At 42.8% G+C, this 23,257-nt stretch overlaps 1 protein-coding gene across 4 annotated transcripts in view; it reads right to left on the reverse strand.

The window, feature by feature from the left end:
* The window catches only part of CDCA7L (cell division cycle associated 7 like), a 39,181-nt gene extending 16,720 nt beyond the window's left edge, over positions 1–22,461 (reverse strand). Inside the window, exons 1-2 of one of the 4 annotated variants that reach the window (XM_060632684.3) lie at positions 22,027–22,461; positions 456–596 (exon numbers count right to left, since the gene is read on the reverse strand). In XM_060632684.3, the coding sequence (XP_060488667.1) occupies positions 456–596; positions 22,027–22,050 (165 nt within the window). In that variant the 5' untranslated portion in view covers positions 22,051–22,461. Of the gene's footprint in view, positions 1–455; positions 597–16,498; positions 16,601–22,026 lie in introns of those variants that run through there. The other 3 variants (XM_060632683.3, XM_060632682.3, XM_060632681.3) reach the window with 3 other exon arrangements.
* Positions 22,462–23,257: the final 796 nt, after the last annotated feature.

Here is a 23,257-nt window from a genome sequence, read left to right on the forward strand (position 1 = left end):
AGCACGTCCAGGAGTGAGGTGCCGGAAGAACCACGCCGCAGGAGCACAGAAACACAAATGTCCCATGGTAACCACATGTTCCTGAACTGCAGTGTGGACTATCGCTACGTGGACCCAGCCCTCTCCTGCCAGTCATGTGGGAGCACTCAGAATACAGCCTCAACACAGGCTGCAGCCCCGAGGTTGCAAAGAAAATGGCTCAGATGTGAGGCCCCTTTTATTTAAAAAAAAAAAAAAAAAAAAAAAAAAAAAAAAATTACTGTACACAGAAAGGACTTAAACAGTACAAGTGATGTAGGAATGCTCACCGGTTCTTGAAATATGAAGGCATAATGCTTCAAAAATACTCAACCATCAACTGCTATCACCAATCTCAGACCACACTCAAAAGAATACCCAAACCAAGATCCAGGCTTCCAGAAGGCCACACCTGTCAGAAAAGGAAGCATCCGTACCTGTTTCCCTGGCTCCAGAGAGTCAAAACTATCACAGCTCTCCTCTGATGAGAAGGTTTCCATGGGAACATCATCTTGGAAACCGACAAACTCTTCATCATCACTGGGGGCGTTAAAGATGTCAGCCACTTCTTTAGGGATCTGTTTTGGATTCAAAAAAGAAGAAGGATAAAACCAGCGGCTGGGTTCACTTAGGGAAATTTTCTAGAGAGGAGTAGGAATTAGCATCTCCTAGCTCTATCAATCTGCCATGGTCGCCCAGAAGACCCTAGTAACCCTGAGCAAAATGTGCTTCAGTTGATACCTCAAGGCAACAAAAGAAGAGGGGGAACGGAGAACAAAACTGTTCTTTTTCAAATTCTAGAGATCTATCCCATCTTACAGAGAATGTCAAGGCCACAGCTAGATAGATGCCGTTTTTGACCTCTTCACAAAAAAAATAAGGAAATCATCATTGGTTTCTGAGAAACCACAATCAATTTGTCTCCTACACTGGATCTGTCTTTAAATGTCATCCATGTAAAAAACATTACGTAAGATAATTACTAAGCTCCTCTTTTCTTCATTTCCACCTATAGCTCTTTAATTTTTCTGTTCCTTTTGTCATCTGCTGATTCAGATGTGAAAATTCACACAACAAAGTAAGCAGATTTACTCCTTTTCTATATTCTCAATCAAGTACTTCTAGAATTAATCCCAAGAGAATTTAAACTGTATTATGGGCAATTATCCCAAGAAAGAATGTTGTCAGCACACTTGATCTAACAAGTATGTATTTGCTGAGAGTTCCTGTTCGTATGTTGACTGCCTATTTGTTCCCAACTCGTGATTTTGAAAAAGTTCAAAGCCACAGGAAGGTGAAGGAACAGTACAAACATCCGTATATTCTTCACGTGGAGCCCCATTTGCTTGTTTTCTCTTTCAACAAACATTAGGTGGAACCATAGGCATTAGCTAGTATTTCACTGTTTGTGACCTAGAAAAACAGCCATTTTGCATGAGCCAACTCAATCCATGCATATTCAAAGTAAGTTGCAGAAAACATACTAATTCACCCTAAAATACTTTAGCACACATCTCCCGAGCATAAAAACATTCTCCTACACAGCCCCAAAACTACAATCACACCTAAATGATATTAATTCCATAATATCATTTACTACAAGTTCATATTTAAATATCTACAACTGTCGCCAAAATGTCTAGTGATTTTGGGGGGACAAAGGGGATCCATTCAACCAGATATCATGCATTGTCTTTGTTTTTTTAGGACACTGTTTTTCATTGCTTTTCATAACACTGACATTATTTAAATAGCCTAGGACGACTGCCTTGTAGAATGTCATACATCCTGAGCTTATGTGATTGATTCCTGATATATTTAAGGTAAATACTGTTGACAATTCTACACAGATGCAATGCATAAAGAGGCACAAAAATATCAGGTTATCCCCTAATAATCAGTGTTTTTTTAAACATAATTATAAAAATTTCCCAACACATTCTTAAGTAGGTAGAATGGTATAAGGAATACACACATGGACTCCCTAGCAATTATTTGCTCATGGCTCAATTTGATTCATCTGTAGCTCTACTCAAATGCCCTCCTTCCAAATCATTTTGAAGCAACTGCAGACATAGTATCATTTCACCCAGTATCATGGGCAAATACAGTCTGTGTTCTAGGTTCTGTTAACTTATTTTTGTAACTCACAGTTCATTTGTATCATGATTTGAATAGGGTCCAAATACACATCAGTAGGTCGCTTAATACTTTTCGCAGGTGTCCTTTTTTTCCTTTCGGTAACTTAGTTTTGAACAAACTGGGTCATCTGATCGTCGAGTTTGCAAGAGTCTGGAAGGCTGAAGTTTTTGTCTGTTTGTTGCAGCTGCAAGATGATATTTACCAGACTCCCCTGTCCCTGTGGATTTCCTGTGATTTGGTAGTTGAAGTTATAAGCTCAGCAGATTCAAGTTCACTTCTTTCTGGGAAGATGATGACTATTTTGTAGGCATTGCTGCTGCTTTATTCAGAAAGCACAGCACGTCTGGCTGTCTGTTTTTTTAGTGGTGATGCTCTCTGATGAACAAGTGGGGGTAGGACGTGCCAGATTTCTCCTTAGCAAAAATACCTCTTCCCCTTTTTACTTAGTGAGAAATAAGTAGGGTGATAGTTGACATTCTGTGGATATCCTTCCCCTGATAACAATTCACTCAGTAGTTTCAGCAACCATTGATAAGTCTTACCTGAATCAATTACTACACACTAGGGGTTGCAAAATGGTCATTTTCAAATTTGATTCATCCTAAGATCTGGAACACAATATTCTGTTTCTTGCTGTCTCCCCCTCTTTCCCCTTCTCTCCCTCCCATGTAGATTCATGGAATTTTTTTTTTATTCAACATGTTATATAATCCATTACTGTCACCATTATTTCTGATGCTCAAATTGTCCTAAATTTGGCCACTGGGGGAGCTCCTTCAAGAGAGTTTCTATGTCCTTCTGACACAACCCTAATAGTCTGTGGGCACCTCTTTCCTTTGAGGCACAACTGGGCCAAGTGAGCCTTATACTTTCCCTGCCCAGACCTCGGATCAGCCATTTCTCCAAGGTGCACTGGCATTTAGAAATCAGATCTGAGAACTCGGTGTGCTCCTTGCTAGTAAAGTATCACTGCTTCTAAGCTCTTTGCCAGGACAGAGCAAGGATATTTTAAATATCCTAAATCACATGTTCATAATGACACCTTGAACTCAAATCCAGTACAGCAACTCCCCCATTAGTATCTCCCTTCCCCCACAATGAAAACTCCAACTCTCAGGGCACCTGGGTGGCTCAGTTAAGCGTCCGACTCTTATTTTTGGCTCAGGTCATGATCTCTGGATTTGTGAGTTCGAGCCCCGTGCAGAGCCTGCTCAGGATTCTCCCTCTCTCTGCCCCTCCCTCGCTCATGTTCTCATTGTCTCTCTCAAAAATAAATAAATACTTAGAACTTTTTATTTAAAAAAAAACCTCCAACTCTCAGTATTTCTCATATATGTACCCACTTGCTTTATCCACAACACACACAAAATAGTTTCCAACTTATACCACCAACAAACACCACTACCAACAATAACCACCAACGACAATCGAGTTTCAGATTTCTTTCCAGTCCTTTGGATCCCTGGCATATGGTCCCACTACCTACTAGACCTCTGCCCTGAGATAATCTGCCCGTCACTGAACTTGAGGATGCAAATGTACTTTACCTGTACTTCCCATTTCATCGTATGAATATTAAAGAGGTGTCCTCAAGGCTTGAGATTTTCATAAAATAATATGTATTGCTACAAGACATTTTTATGTGAAACTGGCACCTAGAATTATTACAATAACTATGTCCGTGTGGAACCCTGAAATGGTCTCAGCATTCGGGCAGACACAGAAAGAGTTCTAGTAACAACAGCAAAACAAAAAACAAAACAAACAAAAAAAACACTGCCACATTTATGCTGAGAAGCTTCTCACAAAGCCTGACATGGTTCTTGGCAGAAAAATTAAAACTTTTCTTCAGGAGGTAAATTTAACAGTATTTGGCACCCTTATCTTTCTTTTCAAAGATACATTTGTTAAGCCATCACAACCAATACACCAAAAAAAAACACTTGTAACTGGAGAAGCATAAAGCGTGTTAGATTTTAGGGAGTTCAGTCCCTAAAGTGGCAATGAGGGCTCGTGACTGGTTTCAGTTATCTTCCGTTTGACTTACCACCGTTCTATGAATCAGAGAGCTCCACTGGCTCAGAAGCCTATTTTGTTGTTGTTGTTAAATTCATTTATTTTGAGAGAGAGCTGGGGAGGGGCACGGAGAAGGGGAGAGAGAGAATCTCAAGCAGACTCCTCACTCAACTCTGAGTCCAACACGGGACTAGATCCCAGGAACCAGGAGATCATGACCTGGGCCGAAACTACGAGTCAGATGCTTAACCAAGTAAGCCACCTAGGCGCCCCCAGAAGCCTGTTTTAACATAAAAGGTGAAAGAAGGAAGCGCACCCCATGTAATGATTTAACAGAAGCATCCGTAAGGAATGGAAAGGCTGGAAAGGCTGGCAATACGAGTAAATTTCTTCCGGCCACAACTGCATCAGCCCCGGGCTGTAGCGGCAGCACCCCCCAACCCTCGACCCCCGCCCCATGCAAAGCCTATGTCGGCCCAATTCCTCCCTCTTCATCTAGAACTTCTGCATCTGCTCCAGAGGTACCATTAGGGCGCTGTAATTACCAATTAGGAACAAAAGGAAAGAACACGCTTTCAAAAAAGCAAACACCAGTAGGCATTCTTGGGGCATTCAGGGCTCTGTTTCTTGCTGCCTAACTTCAAAAGGCATGAAGAGTTTCAGTCACAAGCTCTAGGATTTAGCAAAACTCTTCATAAGATACTCAAGTGTCTTCAATAAAAAATGCTATTTAACAGACTCAACAAAGAAATCAAGATTTCTACGCAACGCACCTGATAAAAGGTTCAAGGGGACATCCTTCCGATGTGTGACCAGTTCAGCAATGTAACACGACATCAGGCCCAAGGATTGTCATCTTTCTGTGCAGCTCAGCAGCAATCCACTGACTGACAAGGATGCGGGGCACCCGGCACTCTCATAAGCGGGGGATGGAAATACCAAACGGTAGGGCCGCTTTGGAAAAACAATTTAGCAGCTTCTTATGAAATTAAACACTCTTAGCACATGATACAGCACTCCTGCTCCTAGGTGTTTACCCAAATGAGATGAAAACTTAGGTTTGCAAAAAACTTGTAATCAGCAATTTTATTCCCAAACCCATAACAAATCCAAATCAGCTAGAAATGGATAAACAAAACAGGGGACAGAAATACCATGGAATACTGCCAGCAATAAAAAAAGAGTAAGTTACTGATAGACACCATATGGATAAACCTCAAATGCATTAGGCCCAGTGAAAAAGGCTATTGTCTGATTCCACTTATGTGACATTTTGGAAAAGGCAAAACTATAGAAACAGAACACAGATCAATGGCTGCCTGAGGCTAGAGGTCAGAGGAAACTTTTGAGAGACAATAAAATCAATTGTGGTAGTGATTACACAAAAATCCATAGAACTGAACAATAAAAATGATTAATTTCATTGTATATAAATTAAGCCTTAGAAAAAAGGAAGAAAATTATGTAGAAACAGTGTAGACCTACAGATTTCCTAGACTTGGATCCTAGCACATAGAATTAAGATTTGGTAAGAAGAACACCACACATCAATGGGGAAAAGATGATGTCAATCACTGATGATGGCAAAACTGCCTATCTGAGGAGAATAACCCGGTCCATTTTGCTTCTCTCTTGATACCACAAAGGACAATACATGTAATGTGAACACACAGCTGGCCTCTGAATGGGGGAGACTTTAAGCACGCATGTTAAGCAGATCACAATGGAAAAGAGGGCGCCTGGGGGGCTGTCTGTTGAGCATCCAACTCCTAATTTCAGCTCAGGTCATGATCCCAGGTCGTGGGTCCCAGAGCCCCACATCGGGCTCTGTGCTGAGAGTGGAGCCTACTTGGGATTCTCTCTCTCCCTCTGCCCCTCTCTCCTGCCTGTGTGCTCACTCTCTCTTTAAAATAAAAATATAAAGGGGCACCTGGGTGGCTCAATCAGTTGGGCGTCCAACTCTGGCTCAGGTCATGATCTCACCATCCGTGAGTTCTAGCCCCACATCGGGCTCTGTGCTGACAGCCTGGAGCCTGGAGCCTGCTTCAGATTCTGTTTCTCCCACTCTCTCTGCCTCTTCCCCACTCACACTCTGTCTCTCTCTCTCAAAAATAAAATTAAAACATAAACAGAAAGAAAAAAAAGGAAAAAAAAGAATATAAAAATAAATTTTAAAAACTGGAAAAGAGTAGCATCATGGACCACTTAACAGTTTTAAACTTCTAAAAAGAAAAATTTTGCAAAGGAAAAAAAGTTGGGAGAAAAGATGTGCCACAAGTAGACAAATTACTAATGTTACGGAGAAGCTCATACAAAATGGTATGTTCCAAGAGTCACACAGATAAAATAGGTAAAACAAAGAAAATCCACTAAAAAGGAACAGAGAAGAGGCTAAAAACGTTATTTTAAAAGTCTTCAACCTCCCTAAGTGATGAAAGCAACAGAAATTAAGTGTCCTTCTCAACCAGCAACTGTGTCATTTAAGGGCACCCTCAACGAGGGGGAGAGTACGCCTGGACAAACACCCTCACACAGAACTAAGGAGAGAACAAATGGGATTCAGGTTTCAAAACAGAAATGTGGTCATATACATCTAAAACAGGGTAGTTAAAAAAAAAAAAAAAACAAACATACATACATACAGTGAAATACGGTTAAACTCAGAGTGACAGGAGTATATGAACTATTAATAGCTAAGAGGATCATAAAGTCAAGGATTACCAAAGTGTGATGAGATGTCACCCATCAGTTGGAGGACCTCCCCTCATTTCAAAAGGCAGCAAAGTTCAGCCTACTTACTAAAGGGCACACAACTTGTTAATACCCCTACAAAAGACATCCCAAGCAAATGCAATTTTTCAATAAAATAACTACGTATTAGTATTCAGTATTTAATTCAATCCAAAAAACCTGAACTTAAGAGGACACCAAAAACAGGAGTAACAAAAGAAAAATAAACTGGTAAAGCTGGACTTTATCAAAACTAAAAACATCTATGTATCAAAGGATATTATTAAGAGTGTGAAAGGCAACCTACGGAATGGGGTAATAGCTGCAAATCATGTAAGCAGTAAGGCTCTAGCACTGAGAATAGATAAAGATCTCCTACAATGCAGCAACAAAAACCATCCAATCAAAAAATGTGTGGGGCACCTGGGTGGCTCAGCCAGTTAAGCATCTGACTTCGGCTCAGGTCACGATCTCAGAGTTTGTGAGTTCAAGCCCCGTGTCGGGCTCTGCTCAGAGCCTGCTTGGGATTCTCTCTCTTTCTCCGCCCCTCCCCCACTCGTGCTTTCAAAATAAATAAAATAAACTTAAACAAAAAGACAAAGACAGAATACTGAAAGCAGCCAGAGAAAAGCAACTCATTACATATAAGGAGTCCTCCACAAGATAATCAGCTGATTGCTCAGCAGAAATCTTGAAGGCCAGGAGACAGTGGGATGATGTGTTTAAAGCACTGAAGGAAAAAACTTAGTTCTGTCAACTAAGAACTCTGTATCTGGCAAAAGTGTCCTTCAAAAATGAGGGAGAAATGAAGACATTACCAAATAAACAAAAGCTGAGGGAGTTCATTAGTACCAGACTTGCCTAACAAGAAAGCCTAAAGGGAGTCCTCTGAGATGAAATTAAAGGGAACCAGAGGGTAACTCAAAGCCATATGAAATATAAAGTTTTCAAGTAAAATATAAATACTGGTATTAATGTAAGTTCAATCTGTAACCCCACTTTTTCTTTTCTACAGTATAAAAATGCACCTATGAATCTGTTAGTGGTGCACAATGCATAAAGATGTAATCGGTGACATCAATAACAAAAGAGGGGGCAGAGCTGTATAGGAGTAGAGGTTTTGTATGCCAAAGACAAATTGGTAGCAATCAAATTATTTTAATTAGAGAACGTTATATGTAACCCCTATGATAACACAGAGGAAAAAAAAATCTATAGAATACACACAAAAGGAAATGAAAGGGGAATCAAAATACACCATTACAAAGAAATCAACAAAACACAAAAGTAGGCACTAACGGAGGAAACAAGGGGCAAAAAAGCTATTAAAAAAAAAAAAAGAGAACAAAAGAAAACAAAATGGTACAAGTCCTTCCCTATGAGTAACCACTTTAAATGCAAACAGATTAGGGAGACTGGATGGCTCAGTTGGTTAAGCATTCAACTCTTGACTTCAGCGCAGGTCATAATCTTGCCAATTCATGGGTTTGAGCCCCGCACTGGGCTCTGTGCTGACAGTGTGGAGCCTATCTGGGATTCTCTCTTTCACCCTCTGTCCATCCCCCACTCGCTCTCTAAGTAAATAAATAAACTTTTAAAAAAGGTTAAAAAAAAAATAAATGCAAACAGATTAGGCTCTACAATCAAAAGACACAGGAAGGAAGAATTAAAAAACAAAACAAAACTGGTATCCAAATGTACACTATCTGTAAGAGACTCACTTCATGCCTCAAAAGACATTTAGGCTGAAAGGTGAAAGGACACAAAAGATATTCAATGCAAATAGTAACCCAAAGAGACATGTAATGACTATTCCAGTGTCACACAAAGTAGACATTAAGTCAAAAAATATTACAAGGGCATATTGTTAAAAAGATCAATTCACCAACAAGCCATAACAATTAAAAATATGCATGCACAAAACTTCAGAGCTCCAAAACATATGAAGCAAATGCTAACAGAAATGAAAGGAGAGACAGTTCTACAGTAATAGTTGGAGACTTCAATACCCCAGTTTCAATAATGGATACAGTAAAACAGAAGATCAATAAGGAAATAGAGGAATTGAGCAATACGATAAACCAATTTGAGCTAACAGACATATATAGAACACTCCAACCAACACAGAATATACATTTTCCTCAAGGTCGCAGAAAACTCCCCAGGACAGACCATATGTTAGGCCACAAAATAAGTCAGAATAAATTTAAAACATTTGAAATCATACAAACTGTCTTTGTTGATCAGAATGGAATAGAACCAGAAATCAGTAACAGAAGGAAGACTAGAACTCACAAATACGTAAAAATTAAACACCACACCCTTAAATAACCAATGAGTCACTCCAAAGAAGAAACAATCACAATGGAAGTTAGAAAACACTTTCAAACAAGTGAAAATGAAAACAAAATACACCAAAACTTACGGTCTACAGAGAAAGCAAAGCTAAAAGGGAAATTTAAAGCTGTAAACACTTATGTTAAAAAAGATCTCAAGCCAACAAACTAATTTTAATCTTTATTTATTTTTGAGAGAGATAGACAGCATGTGAGCAGGGGAAGAGCAGCGAGAGAGGGAGACAAAATCTGAAGCAGGCTCCAGGCTCTGAGCTGTCAGCACAGAGCCCAAGGTGGGGCTCGAACTCACAAACCGTGAGATCATGAGCTGAGCCACCCAGGTGCCCCACCAACAAACTAATTTTACACCATAAAAGGAACTAGAAAAAAGTACAGCCAACTAAATCCAAAGATAAGAGAAGGCAGGAAATAATAAAGATTACAGCAGATACAAATAGAGAATAGAAAACCAATAGAGAGAAATAGCCACAAAACCAAAAGCTGGTGTTCTGAAAATATCAAGATTGACAAACTTTTAGCTAGACCCACGATGAAAAAAAGACACAAATTACTGAAATAAAGTGGGGTTATTACTACCAATTTTACAGAAATAAAAAGGATAATAAAAGAGTCCTATGAACAACTGAATGCCAACAGACTAGGTTAGCTAGATAAAATGGACAGACTCCTAGAAGCACACAACCTTCCAAGACTGATTCATGAATAGAAAATCTGAATAGACTTCTCACCACTAAGGATTTGAATTGGTAATCAAAAGCCCCCCAACAAAGTAAATCCCATGACCCAGATGGCTTCACTGGTGAATAAAATACTTAAAAGTTAAACACCAACCCTTCTCAAACTCTTCCAAAAAATTGGAGAGAGCACTTCTTTACTCATTCCATGAGGCCAGTATTACCCTCACAACAAAGCCAAAGACCCTACAAGAAAAGCACAAAGCAATACCCCTTGTGAATATCAATCCAAAAATCCTCAACAAAATACTAACAAGACTAATGCAGTAGCGTAGGAAAAAAAAAAAAAAAAAAAAGGATTATACAAGATAACTGAGTGAGACATGTTTCTGGTGTGCAAGATGGTTCAACGTATAAAACCAGCCAATGTAATACACTATTATTAACATAATAAAAGAAAACAAAACACATGATCATCTCCACAGATGCAGAAAAAGCACGTGACATAATTCACCACCCTTTCAGGGTAAAACCAAACCAAACCAAAAAAATTAATCAACAAAGAATGGAAGGAAACTTGAACATAATAAAGGACATATATGGATAAACAGATACCATTATAATGATGAAAAGCTGAAAGCTTTCCCTTAAGATCAGCAACAAGACAAGGATGCCCACTTTCACTACTTCTATTCAACATAGTATCTAAAGCTCTAGCCAGAGCTATTATACAAGAAATAAAAGGCATCCAAATTGGAAAAGCAGCAGTAAAATTATGTTCGCAGGTGACATAATCATATATACAGAAAAGCCTAAAGATTCCATAAAACCCGTGGGCCCTATTAGCTAATTCAGTAATGGTGCAGAGTACAAAATCAACACACAAAAATCAGTTGCATTTCTACACACTAACAATGAACAATCTGAAAAGGAAATTAAAAAAACAATTCCATTTACCATAGCATAAAAAGAATGCAATACTTAGAATTACCTGAAGCAACAGGCAGAAGACTACACTGAAAACTACAGTGAAAAACATCACTGAGACAAATTAAAGAAGGCAGAAACAGATGAAAAAACATCACACATTCATGGATTGGAACACTTAATACTGTAAAGGTGACAATACTACCCAAGGCTATCTACGGATGCAATGCAGTTCTATCAAATCCCAGCAATATTTGTTTGCAGGAGAAAGCCCCTCCTAAAACTCATGTGGAATCTCAAGGGACTCGGAATAACCAAAACAAATCTTTAAAAAGAAGAACCAAAGGCCCCTAGTGGGCTCAGTCACTGGAGCATGCGACTCTTGATCTAGGGGTTGTAAATTAGAGCTCCACATTCAGTGTAGAGATTACTTAAAATCCTTAAAAAATACCTAACATACATACAAAAGCAGAACCATGTTAGAGGACTTACACTTACTGATTTCAGTACTCACTACAAAGTTACACTTATCCAAACAGTGTGGTCCTAGCATAAAGACAGTGCAATAGAACAGACACCCCGGAAATAAACCTTCACATATATGGTGGTCAAATGATTTTTGACAAAGTACCAAGACTATTCAATGGAGAAAGGAGAATCTTCTCAAGAAATGACGCTGGGAAAACTGGATATCCACACCCAAAAGAATGAAGCTGGATCCCTATCTTTAAATTTTTTTTTTTTTTCAACGTTTTTTATTTATTTTTGGAACAGAGAGAGACAGAGCATGAACGGGGGAGGGGCAGAGAGAGAGGGAGACACAGAATCAGAAACAGGCTCTAGGCTCCGAGCCATCAGCCCAGAGCCTGACGCGGGGCTCGAACTCACGGACCGCGAGATCGTGACCTGGCTGAAGTCGGACGCTTAACCGACTGCGCCACCCAGGCGCCCCGAAGCTGGATCCCTATCTTAACACAACAACCTACAAAAAAACCCAAATGTGTCCAAGACCTAAAAAGTAGGAGCTAAAATTCTAAAACTTAGCAGGAAATATAAAGGAAAAGGTTCATGACACTGGACTTGGATTTCATGTATGTGACACCAAAGGTAGAGTCAACAACAGAAAAAAAAAAGTAGATAAACTGCACTTTGGCAAAATAAAAAACTTCTATACATCGAAAGACACTATCAAGAGATTGAAAAGGGTAACCTAAAGAATGGGAGAAAATATTTGCAAATCATGTATCTGATAAGGGATTAATATCCAGAATACAAAGAAAACTCCTATAGCTGAAAGACAACAGCAAAACCCAATTTAAAAGAGCAAAGGACTTAAAAAGATATTTCTCCAAAAACAAGCTGATGGCCAGGAAGCATGTGAAAAGATGCTTCAAAACACTAACCATTAGGGAAATACAAACCAAAACCACCATGAGATGCCACATCACATCCATTAGGATGGCTGTTACTTGAAAAAGCAGAAATTAAGTGTTGATATATACGTAGAGAAAGTGGAACTTATGTGCAATGTTGGTGAGGAGGTGAAGCAATGCAGCTTCTATGGCAAAAATATGGTAGCTTTTCAAAACCTCCGACACTGAATTACCATATAACCCAGTAATCCCACTTTTGGTCTTTGTATGAAAAATAGTGAAATCAGAGACTCAAACAGTTATTTTATACCAATGTTTATAGTAGCATTAATCACAACAGCCAAATGGTGGAAACAGCCCAACCGTCACGGATGGGTGAATGAATAAACAAAATACGGTATACACATGCAAAGTATTATTACTCAGCCTTAAACAGGAATGAAACTCTGACATACAGCATGGATGAACTGAAAACATTATGTTGAGTGAAATAAGACCCAACAAGACAAGTATCTATGATTCCACTTACTTGTGGTACCTAGCATAGTCAAATTCATAGAGACAGAAAAGTAGAAAGGTTACCAATGGTGGTGGGACAAGGGGGAGGGTGAGAATGGGGAATCAGTGTTCAATGGGCACAGAGTTTCAGTTTAGGATCATGAACAAGCTCTGGAGATGGACAGTGGTGATGGCTGTACAACAATGTGTTTCTGGCCAACGAATTATACACTTAAAAATGGCTGAAATAGTCAATGCCATGCTAATGCATACTTTACCACAATGAAATAATAGGCAAAAAAAAAAAAAAATCACCAACATTATTTTGAAGAAAGAAATTACAAGTGAAGAGAAACTTACAGACACGTATGTGCGAGAGCTTAGAGGAGCCATCGGGTAACAGAGGAAATGGAGTTTTGGCAGAGGTCCCGGGAGGGAAGCAGCCAAACCACTTGGGAAGAGCTGGTTCATTTCCTTTTCCAGAAAAGTCAGCAGACTGGAAATATGAAGCCAATGTCAAGATTTCACTAGACTCTACAAGACCAGTTATCACACTGGACAAGTCTGCTCTCAAGTGTTTTTCAACAAGGTGCTACGGGCGTTCTGGACAGAATGACTATGGCTTCCACTGGGCTCTCCTGCCCACCACAGGGCACTTATACTGTCCCTGCACTCCAAACCCCTTAATACCAGGAGCACCCACCTCAGCCCGTTAAACTAACAATTGAAAAGAAGCCCAGGTATTTCTATTACCACGACAACCCCAGTTCACTCTGATGAACACCACAGAGCAAATCCAACAGCTAAGATAGGAGAGCCTTTGTGTGTCAGAACATGCCGGGTTACCAAGCAGTAAGAAACAATACCAAGTCTTAAAGGGTTGAAACAAAAAAAGGCTTCTCTCCTGTTGATGACACGTTCATCCCGGGGAAGCCAGGTGCACCATTCCACACTCTTCCGCACTGTCCTCACACGGGACCTGGGCTGACACAGCTACCGCTACCTGGAACGCTGGCAGATGCAGAAGCAGAGCGAAGGAGACGAGGCAAATGACGCACTGGCATTTAGAAAATTCCACCCAGAAGTGACACACAACCTTCTCACATTTGATGGGCCAAAGCAGGTCAAATAGTCTTGCCTGTTAGGAGAGCCAGGAAAATGCATCCCTCTCCTTTATCCAGAAGGAAGGAACCTGATCAATTGTACAGAGCCCTGATGGCCTCCCAACTATGGCCGAGCAGCATTCTGTGAAGATGCTGGCTGGGTCCACGTTCGTTACCAAAAGTTACTAAAGGGTGTATTACTGCCCCGTGTATTACTCAAGAGCATGTCAGCACGGTATCATGCTAAGGAGTCCCATGAAGGGTGAGTCATGTACCGTAGGGTGAAACAATCTTCAAGCTGTTTCAATGTGGTAAGAGAAATAGGACTACCCGGGAAATAAGTCCAGGAGGGCAAATGACCCAGCGGTGAGGGGTACGGTCAGGAAGGACCACTGGTGGCAGCCCCCACAACTGCAGGGCAGAGTCAGCCTGAAGGCAGACCGACGGGGAAGCCAGAGCGTGGAGAACAGCCAGGCAGGAGGTGACTGCCTGGAGGAGGCAGGTGACCCCACACTCACTCCAAACAAGCAGGGAACAGACCCTGACAGTGACAGGGGCGTGGGGGAGGGATCTTCGTCCCACAGCCCAGCCCTGAAAGCCTTAACACAGGGGTCCTCTTGACACACATCGGCCCTGCTGGCAGAGTGGGAAGGGGAATGCGCCCAATCTTTGAGACGCCGCCTATGGGCTGCTGACACTACTTAGCTCCTGACCTTGTGCCACAGTGAATGCACACAGTCCCTAGGAGCGCGTCCTTTCTGGTCCCAACCACAGCCGGGGAGGAAGAGGATACACTAGTAACAATGAAGGTTGGCCTGAGGACTAGGGGCTCTTTTCAGTGAGATGTTGAAGCTGGCCTTGCAGGAAAACAAAATGATGGAGGCTTTGTTTTAAGTCCATTAAGGGCAGGGTTTTGTAAGAGCCCCCCACCACAAGGCCCCCCGCTGCCTTCAATTATTTTAATTAAAAAAATCCCCCAATAAAAAATGCCTGGGACCAACTGTCAGGAAAAAAAATAAGAGAGAGAATTAAGAATAAGCAGTAATTTTAAAGGCACTTTTATTTTTCTTAACTTTCCATTTTAAGCCAGTGCTAACGGAGAACAAAATAGAGGCATTAGACATTTTGCATTAAAAAAAATATATGCTTAGGCATTTATATCAGTATCAACTGAAGTGTTTTGTTTTGTTTTCCATTTAATTACCCTCCGAGTCATGGAGCTTTAAATAAAAAGATATTATGGGGTGGGGGAGCGGGCAGGGAGGTATCTTTTGTATTTCAGGATTTGTTACCGGTATGCTCTAAATTTTACACTCACCCTGCTTGTCAAACTCATGAACTCAGGGAGGGCTGGGAGGCTTTCACCACCACAGGTGGGGCAGGGGAAGGGAATCTTCTTCCCAGGAGAGTAATCTTAAATATCCTTTCCGTGTTAAAATAAATAAAAATACATTATGGAGGGGTGCCTGAGTGGCTCAGTTAATTTCAGTTAATTTCGTGCGACTCTTGATTTCCACTCAGGTCACCATCTCATTGTTCAGGAGATGGAGCCCGGAGCTGAGCCCTGCGCTGACAGCACAGAGCCTGCTTGGGATCCTGTCTCCCTCTCTCTCTGCCCTTCCCCTGCTCATGTTCTCTCTCTGAAAATAAATAAGCTTTATATATATGTATATGGAACATAATGCAAAACAGGCCTAACTTAAAAATAAAACTGGGTAAAACTGAAGATGGATGAAAAAATCCCCTGCACAGACAAGGCTGGCTGCTATACCTCCAGGCCTCTGGGGCAGGCCTCTGGGCCTCTCCGCTTTTAGTGCAACAGAAACATTTGAGAAGCCCTGCTAAAGGACGTTCCAGTCTGTCATAACTCTTACTTCCACTCCCTACACAGTGGCAGCTCTAAACCATCAGGGTTTTTTGTTGTTTTTTTTTGTACAATTCAACAAATATTTAACCCCTGCTATATGCCAGACCCTTCACACATCAGGATAATTACCATTTCGGCCTGCCACGTGATGCAGGGTCAGCAGCCACTACCCAGGGGTAAATCCTAAGGCCCTCCTGACAGAGGAAGAGGCCTGCCACGCCAGGCTCTGTGCCAAAAGACCTGGACGCCAGAGCTCAATCATAACTGCAAGGCACTCTCTAAGTACATAGGACCCTCCTGCAGCAGAGGTTTAAAGATGGGGGGCTGCCCACACAGCTGTGCGGCTGCTATGGAGGGCCTGGGGTCTGGGGGAAGGGATCCCTGGACTACACCCAGTGCTGAAGACATCAGTACGACCAGCGGGGCACAAGACACCTGGGAAGTTATCACCCACACACCTGGGTGGCTATTTTTAAACATTTTAAGTGACATAAAGTGCATATACCTTAAGTGTACCGTCTGATAAAGTTTTACAAACTGCACCCAGTTTGTATGGGTGCAGCCAGATCCAGAAATACATTTTTCTTAGCTCTTAGAAACCCCTTATTATGGAGCCACTGTTTTACCTTTGGACATCCAACCTTCAGTAAACACTTTCAGACACCTAGGAGAGGATTTATAACTGAAATAAACAAAACAAAAGAGGGCAACTCTTTTTAAAAATGGTCCGGTGCCACAGAGGCAAGGGGCTCAGAGCAGGGTATCCCTGTCCTTCCACATCAACATGACTGACCTGCACAAACTCCAGCATAGCCCAGTCCACAGGCACTGAGGCGGTCATCCATTAGCACATTCTCGGATCTTCTTGGTTTCCTAGGTGGTGAGGAACAGACCTCTACCACTACTCTCTGCAGTCTCCCAAACTAAAAACATAGGGGAGGTGCTCTACATTCAGGAAGAAAACAATGTTTCCATCTAATTATCATGAGCCCTGGTTCCAACCTGAGCAAACACACTGGCTTTCTCTTGGCTAGTAATAAAGGGGGCAATGCCTTAGGAAAACTTGTTGGAAACTCCCATCCACTGCAAATCAGGCACATTCCTTTCAGGAGGCAGTAAGTACATGATAAAGAAACGGTAATTAAAAACAGCATGGGGGCACCTCGGTGGCCCTTAAGCCTCCATGGGCTCAGGTCAGGATTGCACAGTTTTTGAGTTGGAGCTCCACCTCCAGCTCTGTGCTGACAGCTCAGAGCCTGGAGCCTGTTTGATTCTGTCTCCCTCTCTCTCTGCCCCTCCCCCATTTGCACTCTGTCTCTCTCAACAACAAACATTTAAAAAAGAAAAAAAAACCAGCATGGACTCAGGCTCCTGGGTGGCCCAGCTGGTTGAGCATCTGACTTCACTCAGGTCATGTTGTTCCTGTTTGTGGATTTGAGCCCCACTTCAGGCTTTATGTGGATGGTGTGGAGCCTGCTTGGGATTCTCTCTCTCCTCTCTCTGCCCCTCCCCCACTCATGCTTTCTTGCTTTCAAAATAAATAAAACAAAACAAAACAAAAAAAAAAACACAACCAACAACAGCGTGGACTCTAACACAAGGCTTAGGTATGCACCACCGCTGTGGTATTGCAAAGTTTCTTCTTTTAATAAAGAAAAATTTTTCAACAGAAAAATACATAAAACACACACTTCAATGAAACACTGCAGTCATTAAAAACGAAAACTGCAAAGACCTCCAAGCTCCCCAGAAATAGCACGGACAGTGCTAAAGAAAGCAGAATTTAAATGGCAATCATACTACAAAATTAGGCAAAAATGGTGACTAAACACAGGCAAACACCAGATGGGAAATATCTAGAAAAATTACACCCAGAGAATAGGAAAGGTAGAGCAGTAGTTCCAAGTTTGTTTTTATTTCAGCTTTTATGAACATGTTATTACTTGTACAAAAATTCATCCAAGTACCACTCCTATATAAGAGCTTTGTGGATCTTACTCATATTCCCACGTTTTTACACACTATACCTAAAGAATCTGGTCCAAAGCCTAATCTGGCCAGCTGCTAAAAAAGAACCAGACCCATGGCCTGGGTAACTCAGTGGGTTAAACATCTGACTCTTGATTTTGGTTCAGGGCATGATCTCGTGGTTGGTGAGTTGAAACCCACATCAGGCTCCACACTGCTGACAGTGCAGGGGGCCTGCCTGGGATTCTCTCTCTCTCCATCTCTCTCTCTCTCTGCCTCTGTCTCTCAAAATAAATAAATAAACTTAAAAAAAGAAAAGAAAAAGAAGAACCAGAGCAGCTGCTAATGCCCCAGCCCTTGGAGTTAAAGGGAAGAGCAAAGGAATGAGAAAACTCAAAAGTGCTCACCACCCCTCATATTTACACAATACATTATACTTAGCACATCCTTGAGTAACTCAATGGCACTGTAAGCTGGACAAAGATGTCTATCCTCATAACATTATTTCAGTGAAAGCTGTGTCACTTGCCAAGATGGATCTCAGGAGTCCAGTGGCCAGAGTGAGGACAGAATCCAGCCTCCTGCCTGGCTGGGTTGCCCAGAGCAAATCACTCCAGTTCCCCGTATCTTTAAAATCCAGATAATACAAGCCACTTCACCGAACTTCAGTGAAGATTCAATCTGATAAAAGGCAATGATAGTTTCCAAGGGGGGAGTGGAGGTGGGAAAGGGTGACGCCTGAGGTCTTCTCCCATCCCCAAAACCAAGGCCCTGAAGCCAGCTGAGTTCTGACAAAGGCAGAAGAGTCCAGGAGTTCCAGAGCGACCTTGGCACTAAACACATAAGTGCTCAAAGAACATCTGATAGGACTAACCCAGCCAGGGAGCCCTCTGTCATCAGCTGATGATTAGGAAGAAAACAAGTCATGAGCTACCTGAACACAAACCCTGGCCCCCAACTGTGAGACTCTACAATGTTTTGCACCGCATACAGATGGTGCATTTAGCACTGTTAAAGACAAAGTATTCTGCGCATTAACTTCAGCTATACTTCAAATATGTTTCTGCATGGTCCTGTTTAAAAACATTCAAAAAGAGAACTGATGGTTACCAGAGGTGAGATGGGGGAGGGATGGGTGAAACAGGTGAAGGGGATTAGTATACTTATCATGAGTGCTGAATAATGTACAGAATTGTTGAATCACAATCCTGTACACATGAAATGAATATAACGCTGTATGTTAACTATAGTGGAATTAATAAAAACTTAAAAAATAAAATAAATTCAGAAACCACTGCTTTCCAAGAAGAAAAGAAAATGGTCCTACTGATATTTTCTTCTCTTTAGCCCTCCTCCACCAGCGTGTATCAGTTCCACTTTGGTGAATAAATCTAGATCTTTGGAAAAACCAAATTCTATCTTAGAGACAAAAAATTCTAAACTGTAGGTCAGAGAAAGTGCTGAAGAGTAAAACAGAAGTCTCAAGAACAGTTTAAGATGAACATGTCTAGACTATTCTATTTGAATGGCTTTATTGACCTTTTTCATTAATTTACGATCATATTCACTGTTTTAAGTCACAGAATTATCTCATGGATTTCTGCTCTCTGTACCTGACCAGATCAGAATGGCTGTGATCGCTGACATTTCTCCTCATCAATGAGAATTCCGTTCTACAGATGGGATGGTCAGAAGTACATCAAAACAAACAAAAAACAAGTGGCCTTTTAAATATGGGACTATTAAAATGGCCAATCGTTATGGGGTCCTTCCAAGAAGTCACAACAATCCCTCTCTGTGAGCAGCTTCTGAAGCTCTGGGCACATATGTTGAGTCAGAGAATCCTAAGGCTACACTTTGTAGCTATGAGGTCAATACCAGAGAAATTCCTCTTTACCCCTTCCACAGCATGCATGACTAGGAGACTATCTAGCTCCGTTTCCTTCTCCAAGAGTCCAACCTGTACCCTACAGCAAGAAGAGAGTAAAAGGACAACACTGACATTCACAACCTCCTGGTTCTTCTGCTAGGAAGCTTAGGCAGTCCCAGCCTGCAGCTCCTGTTTGAGCTGCACTCCAGAGGGCTCTCAGGAAGGGACCACACCCTTGCCTTTACTGGGGCACTACTCCTGTCATTCAACATAAAAACATAAAGACCCAGTGATAGGCCCAATCAGGACTTCAGCCATAGGAGGTGTGGTCCCCGTCAGAGAACATCAAATCTAACCCAGTGGTGAGGTTGCCAAAAAAGCAGAAAGTAGAAGGGAGTTCAGTTTAAATCAGTGTCTTAGAACATCAGGCCGTAAGCAGCTTTGCTGGAACCCCTTCCAGCTCTGCCCTTTCCAAGGGATGGAAATTATATTTACCGTGTATGTGAGACTAAAAGCCACTGCACACTGTGCTCTAATGCCACGTCAGGCAGTTCATCACACTGCTTCATTCATAAGGCTGGGGACAGGGTAGAGCCACTCGAATTTAGTACCTTGCTGTGCCTGAAATGTTCTTTAAGTGCTCTCACCTACAGTCACCTGCCCACCCTATAGAACTTCCCCACTAATTTAAAGAGACTATAATCTGCTCATGTTTAAATTATGACGAACAGGAACATTTCAACTGGAAAAATCGTCACACATCTTAGTTTGTGATGCCAATTAGGTCTTTAGGAAAGAAAAAAAAAAAAAAACCTGATCATCTTACGTAAAGTAATTTGTCCTAATTGGTACATAATAGGTCAGATTATAATTTGTGGATTACCCCCACCTGGTAAATAGTTTATTTAACATTTTAGAGCTACCAAAAATTAGTCTCATTATTTGACAATAAAATGTTCACTTCCAAATGGATCTAAGTGGTGGGAGTGTAGTTAGGGCAGAACAACAGGTTTCCATAATCCTATATTATCAAGATAAATTTTCTGATGAAATTCACCTAGGGCTCAAGGCTCCTTCCAGAAAGGGTGAGATCCTAGAGAAAGTAAAGCCTCCTAGAAGCACAAGAGACTAATTATATCATCAAGGCCAGTGAAAAATAAAACAAAAGCAAAAAACTAACCTTATCTCAGTCCTTCTTACTCTTGAGGTCTGTCCTTTCCTTACTTTTAATACCTCCCCTCACTGGGGAAATTTAGAAATAATACCCTCTCATAAACAACATTTTTTTTTTCTCAAATGTCTACTTGCAGGAAACCTTGCAGACATCACTAAATGGCCAAAGGGACCAACCATTAGTGGCTCTGCCTCTAATTTGCGCCAGGACTCAGGCAGGTGACAGCAGCCTGCGCTCAGGCACCACTGACTGCTCAGGCAGCCTGGGCGCTGCTGGGTCGCTTCAGTCTCCCAATGCCAAGGCCTGGAGCCCCGCCTCTCTCTCTCTCTCTCCAAGGCCCAGCACCCAGGTAAAGAGGTAAAATACCACCAGTCTAAGGTAAAGTGGAAATGGTGAGTCAAAGGCACTCACAAAACAAACAAAAAACCGTTACACAAAGCCTCCCCCAACTCTCACAAGCTGCTTCCTTCCCTTTCTAGAAGTTTTATTTTTAGTTCATTTCAAAAAAGTTGGCATTACTTACCTCTGAAAATACTAGGTATGTTCGTTACTAGAAAGGGAAAGCTCTTAAGAAGTAAAACAGGAAACTGAAGCCACGTTCACATTCCCACCACCCAGAGAAACATTTGGGGGTACTCTCAAGTGTGTGTTAATGGAGATTTTTAAAACCTAGTTAGGACCATACTTCATAACTGGGTCCTGCTGTTTACGCTTTGTGATCTTGGGGCTTTTTGTTTTTTAACTTGGCCTCATGACGTTGCCATTTCCCCTTCCAAGTGGTTACGAATTATTCCGTGAAAACAGTTACTAAAGTTCTAGAACAAATACAAGAGCAATTCCTTGTAAATTACACTCCATTATCCGAGTTGAACAGGACCCTCGACTGTTTTCTACAAAACTCACTTGCCTGAAACTTCCTTATTTCTGTGCCAATTCCCGGAGAAAGTGGGAGGCGCGCACCAGAAAGCGCCCCGCACACCCCTCTCCACCCCCGCCTGCACCTCCCTCGAAACGTGTCCACTCCTCAGGCTCTCGGCCCCAGCGGCCCGGCCTGCGACCCCCGGGCACCCACCCGGGAGGGAGGCGAGCGGCACGCGCGGGGACGCCCAGCCTCTCCAGTCCTGGCGGCACAGCGACGACCCCCTGCGCACACCTGCACGGCGCGCCCGCTCCGGCGTTCGCGGGGCTAGGCTGGCCAGATCCACAACGCGGTGGCCCAGGGCCACGTTTCCACCCCGAGGCGGGGAGGAGAGCCGAGAGCAAACGGCAGGCAGGCCGTGATGCGTCCGCGCAGCGGCGGGACCCTCACCTGTGAGCGAGACGCCAGCTCCATTCTTCCCACGCGGGCTGCAGCCTCCTGCTACCACGCGGCCGCGGGAACCTGGCTCGCCACGGGCCCGTCGCCAGCAGAACACCCGCGGCCGCGCAGCCCGCGCGCTGCGCCGGGAGCTCCGGCGGGCTCGGGGAGGGGCGCACTCGGCGCCCGGGACGGGGGAGCTCGCCGCGCCTCCCACCCGGCGCCGCCGCGCTGGGCTGCGAGGCTCGAGTCTCGGACCAAACTTTCGCGACCGGTGAACTTCGCTTCGGCCGCGGCGTGAGAGGAGGCAGCAGACGGGCGCGGCCCCAGGCGGCTGCGGGTGCGGGGGCGCCGGGCTCCCCCCTGCAGCGGCGGGAGGGAGTGGAGCCGTCCGGCCGGGTTTCGCGCGGGAGAAATGAGGGGGCAGTCCCGGCGCAGCCTCCAGCTGGCACGCCCGGCTACGCGCGCCGGATATTTGCACGGCTTATTCCAGGTCCTGCCCTGGAGCACATGCCTCTGTTGCAATCCGTGTCTCTGCTCCAGAAAAGCATTGTAGAGCTACCTCAGAGCTGGTTTTGTTTCGCTGTTGCAAAGGGGCGGGGTTCCGCCGCCTCCCCAAACATTTTCTACAGGGTTCACTTTGCAAACCAGGCATTCCGGGTTGGGGAGCTGCAAAATCCCCTGGAACTTTAGACAGCCTTTGCTACACCATTGTACACGTAGGCCTATAGCCCCACTAGAGATTTCTGGAGGTTAGAAAGCTGATTAACGAATACTGGCTGAGCACGTAGTATGTGTCAGGCACTGTATTAGACCTGGCAACACAAGATTGCACAAAAAACAGGTCCCTGCTCTGTCGGAGCTTCGGGAGCCAGCCACGGGCATGACGACATAAATGCAATATTCATCCAGGTAAGTGTAACAGTAATGTCACAATTAATTTGATTAATAATTTAACAATTCAAATATCATCGATAATGGTGATAATAAATTCAATTATAATGATGCAAATAGAAGTAAATGTGGAGCTATGATAGATGCCAGGAAGGAAAAGGTAAGTGGTACTACGGTGGTTTAAAACAGGGAGACTTAATTTGGCACAGGTCAGGGAAGAATTCTTAAAGTTTAGGTATGAAGAGTGAAGAATTAAGTGGGTGGAGATTGTGGAAGGCTTAAAGTAGGTATTGGGGGAGGGTGATGCATGAAGTTGTCCTCAAATCCTAGCAGGGTTGCTGGGCAGTAT

This window comes from Panthera onca, chromosome A2 (genome assembly GCF_046562875.1).
Source record: "Panthera onca isolate mPanOnc1 chromosome A2, mPanOnc1 haplotype 2, whole genome shotgun sequence".
In the NCBI taxonomy this organism is placed as follows: domain Eukaryota; kingdom Metazoa; phylum Chordata; class Mammalia; order Carnivora; family Felidae; genus Panthera; species Panthera onca.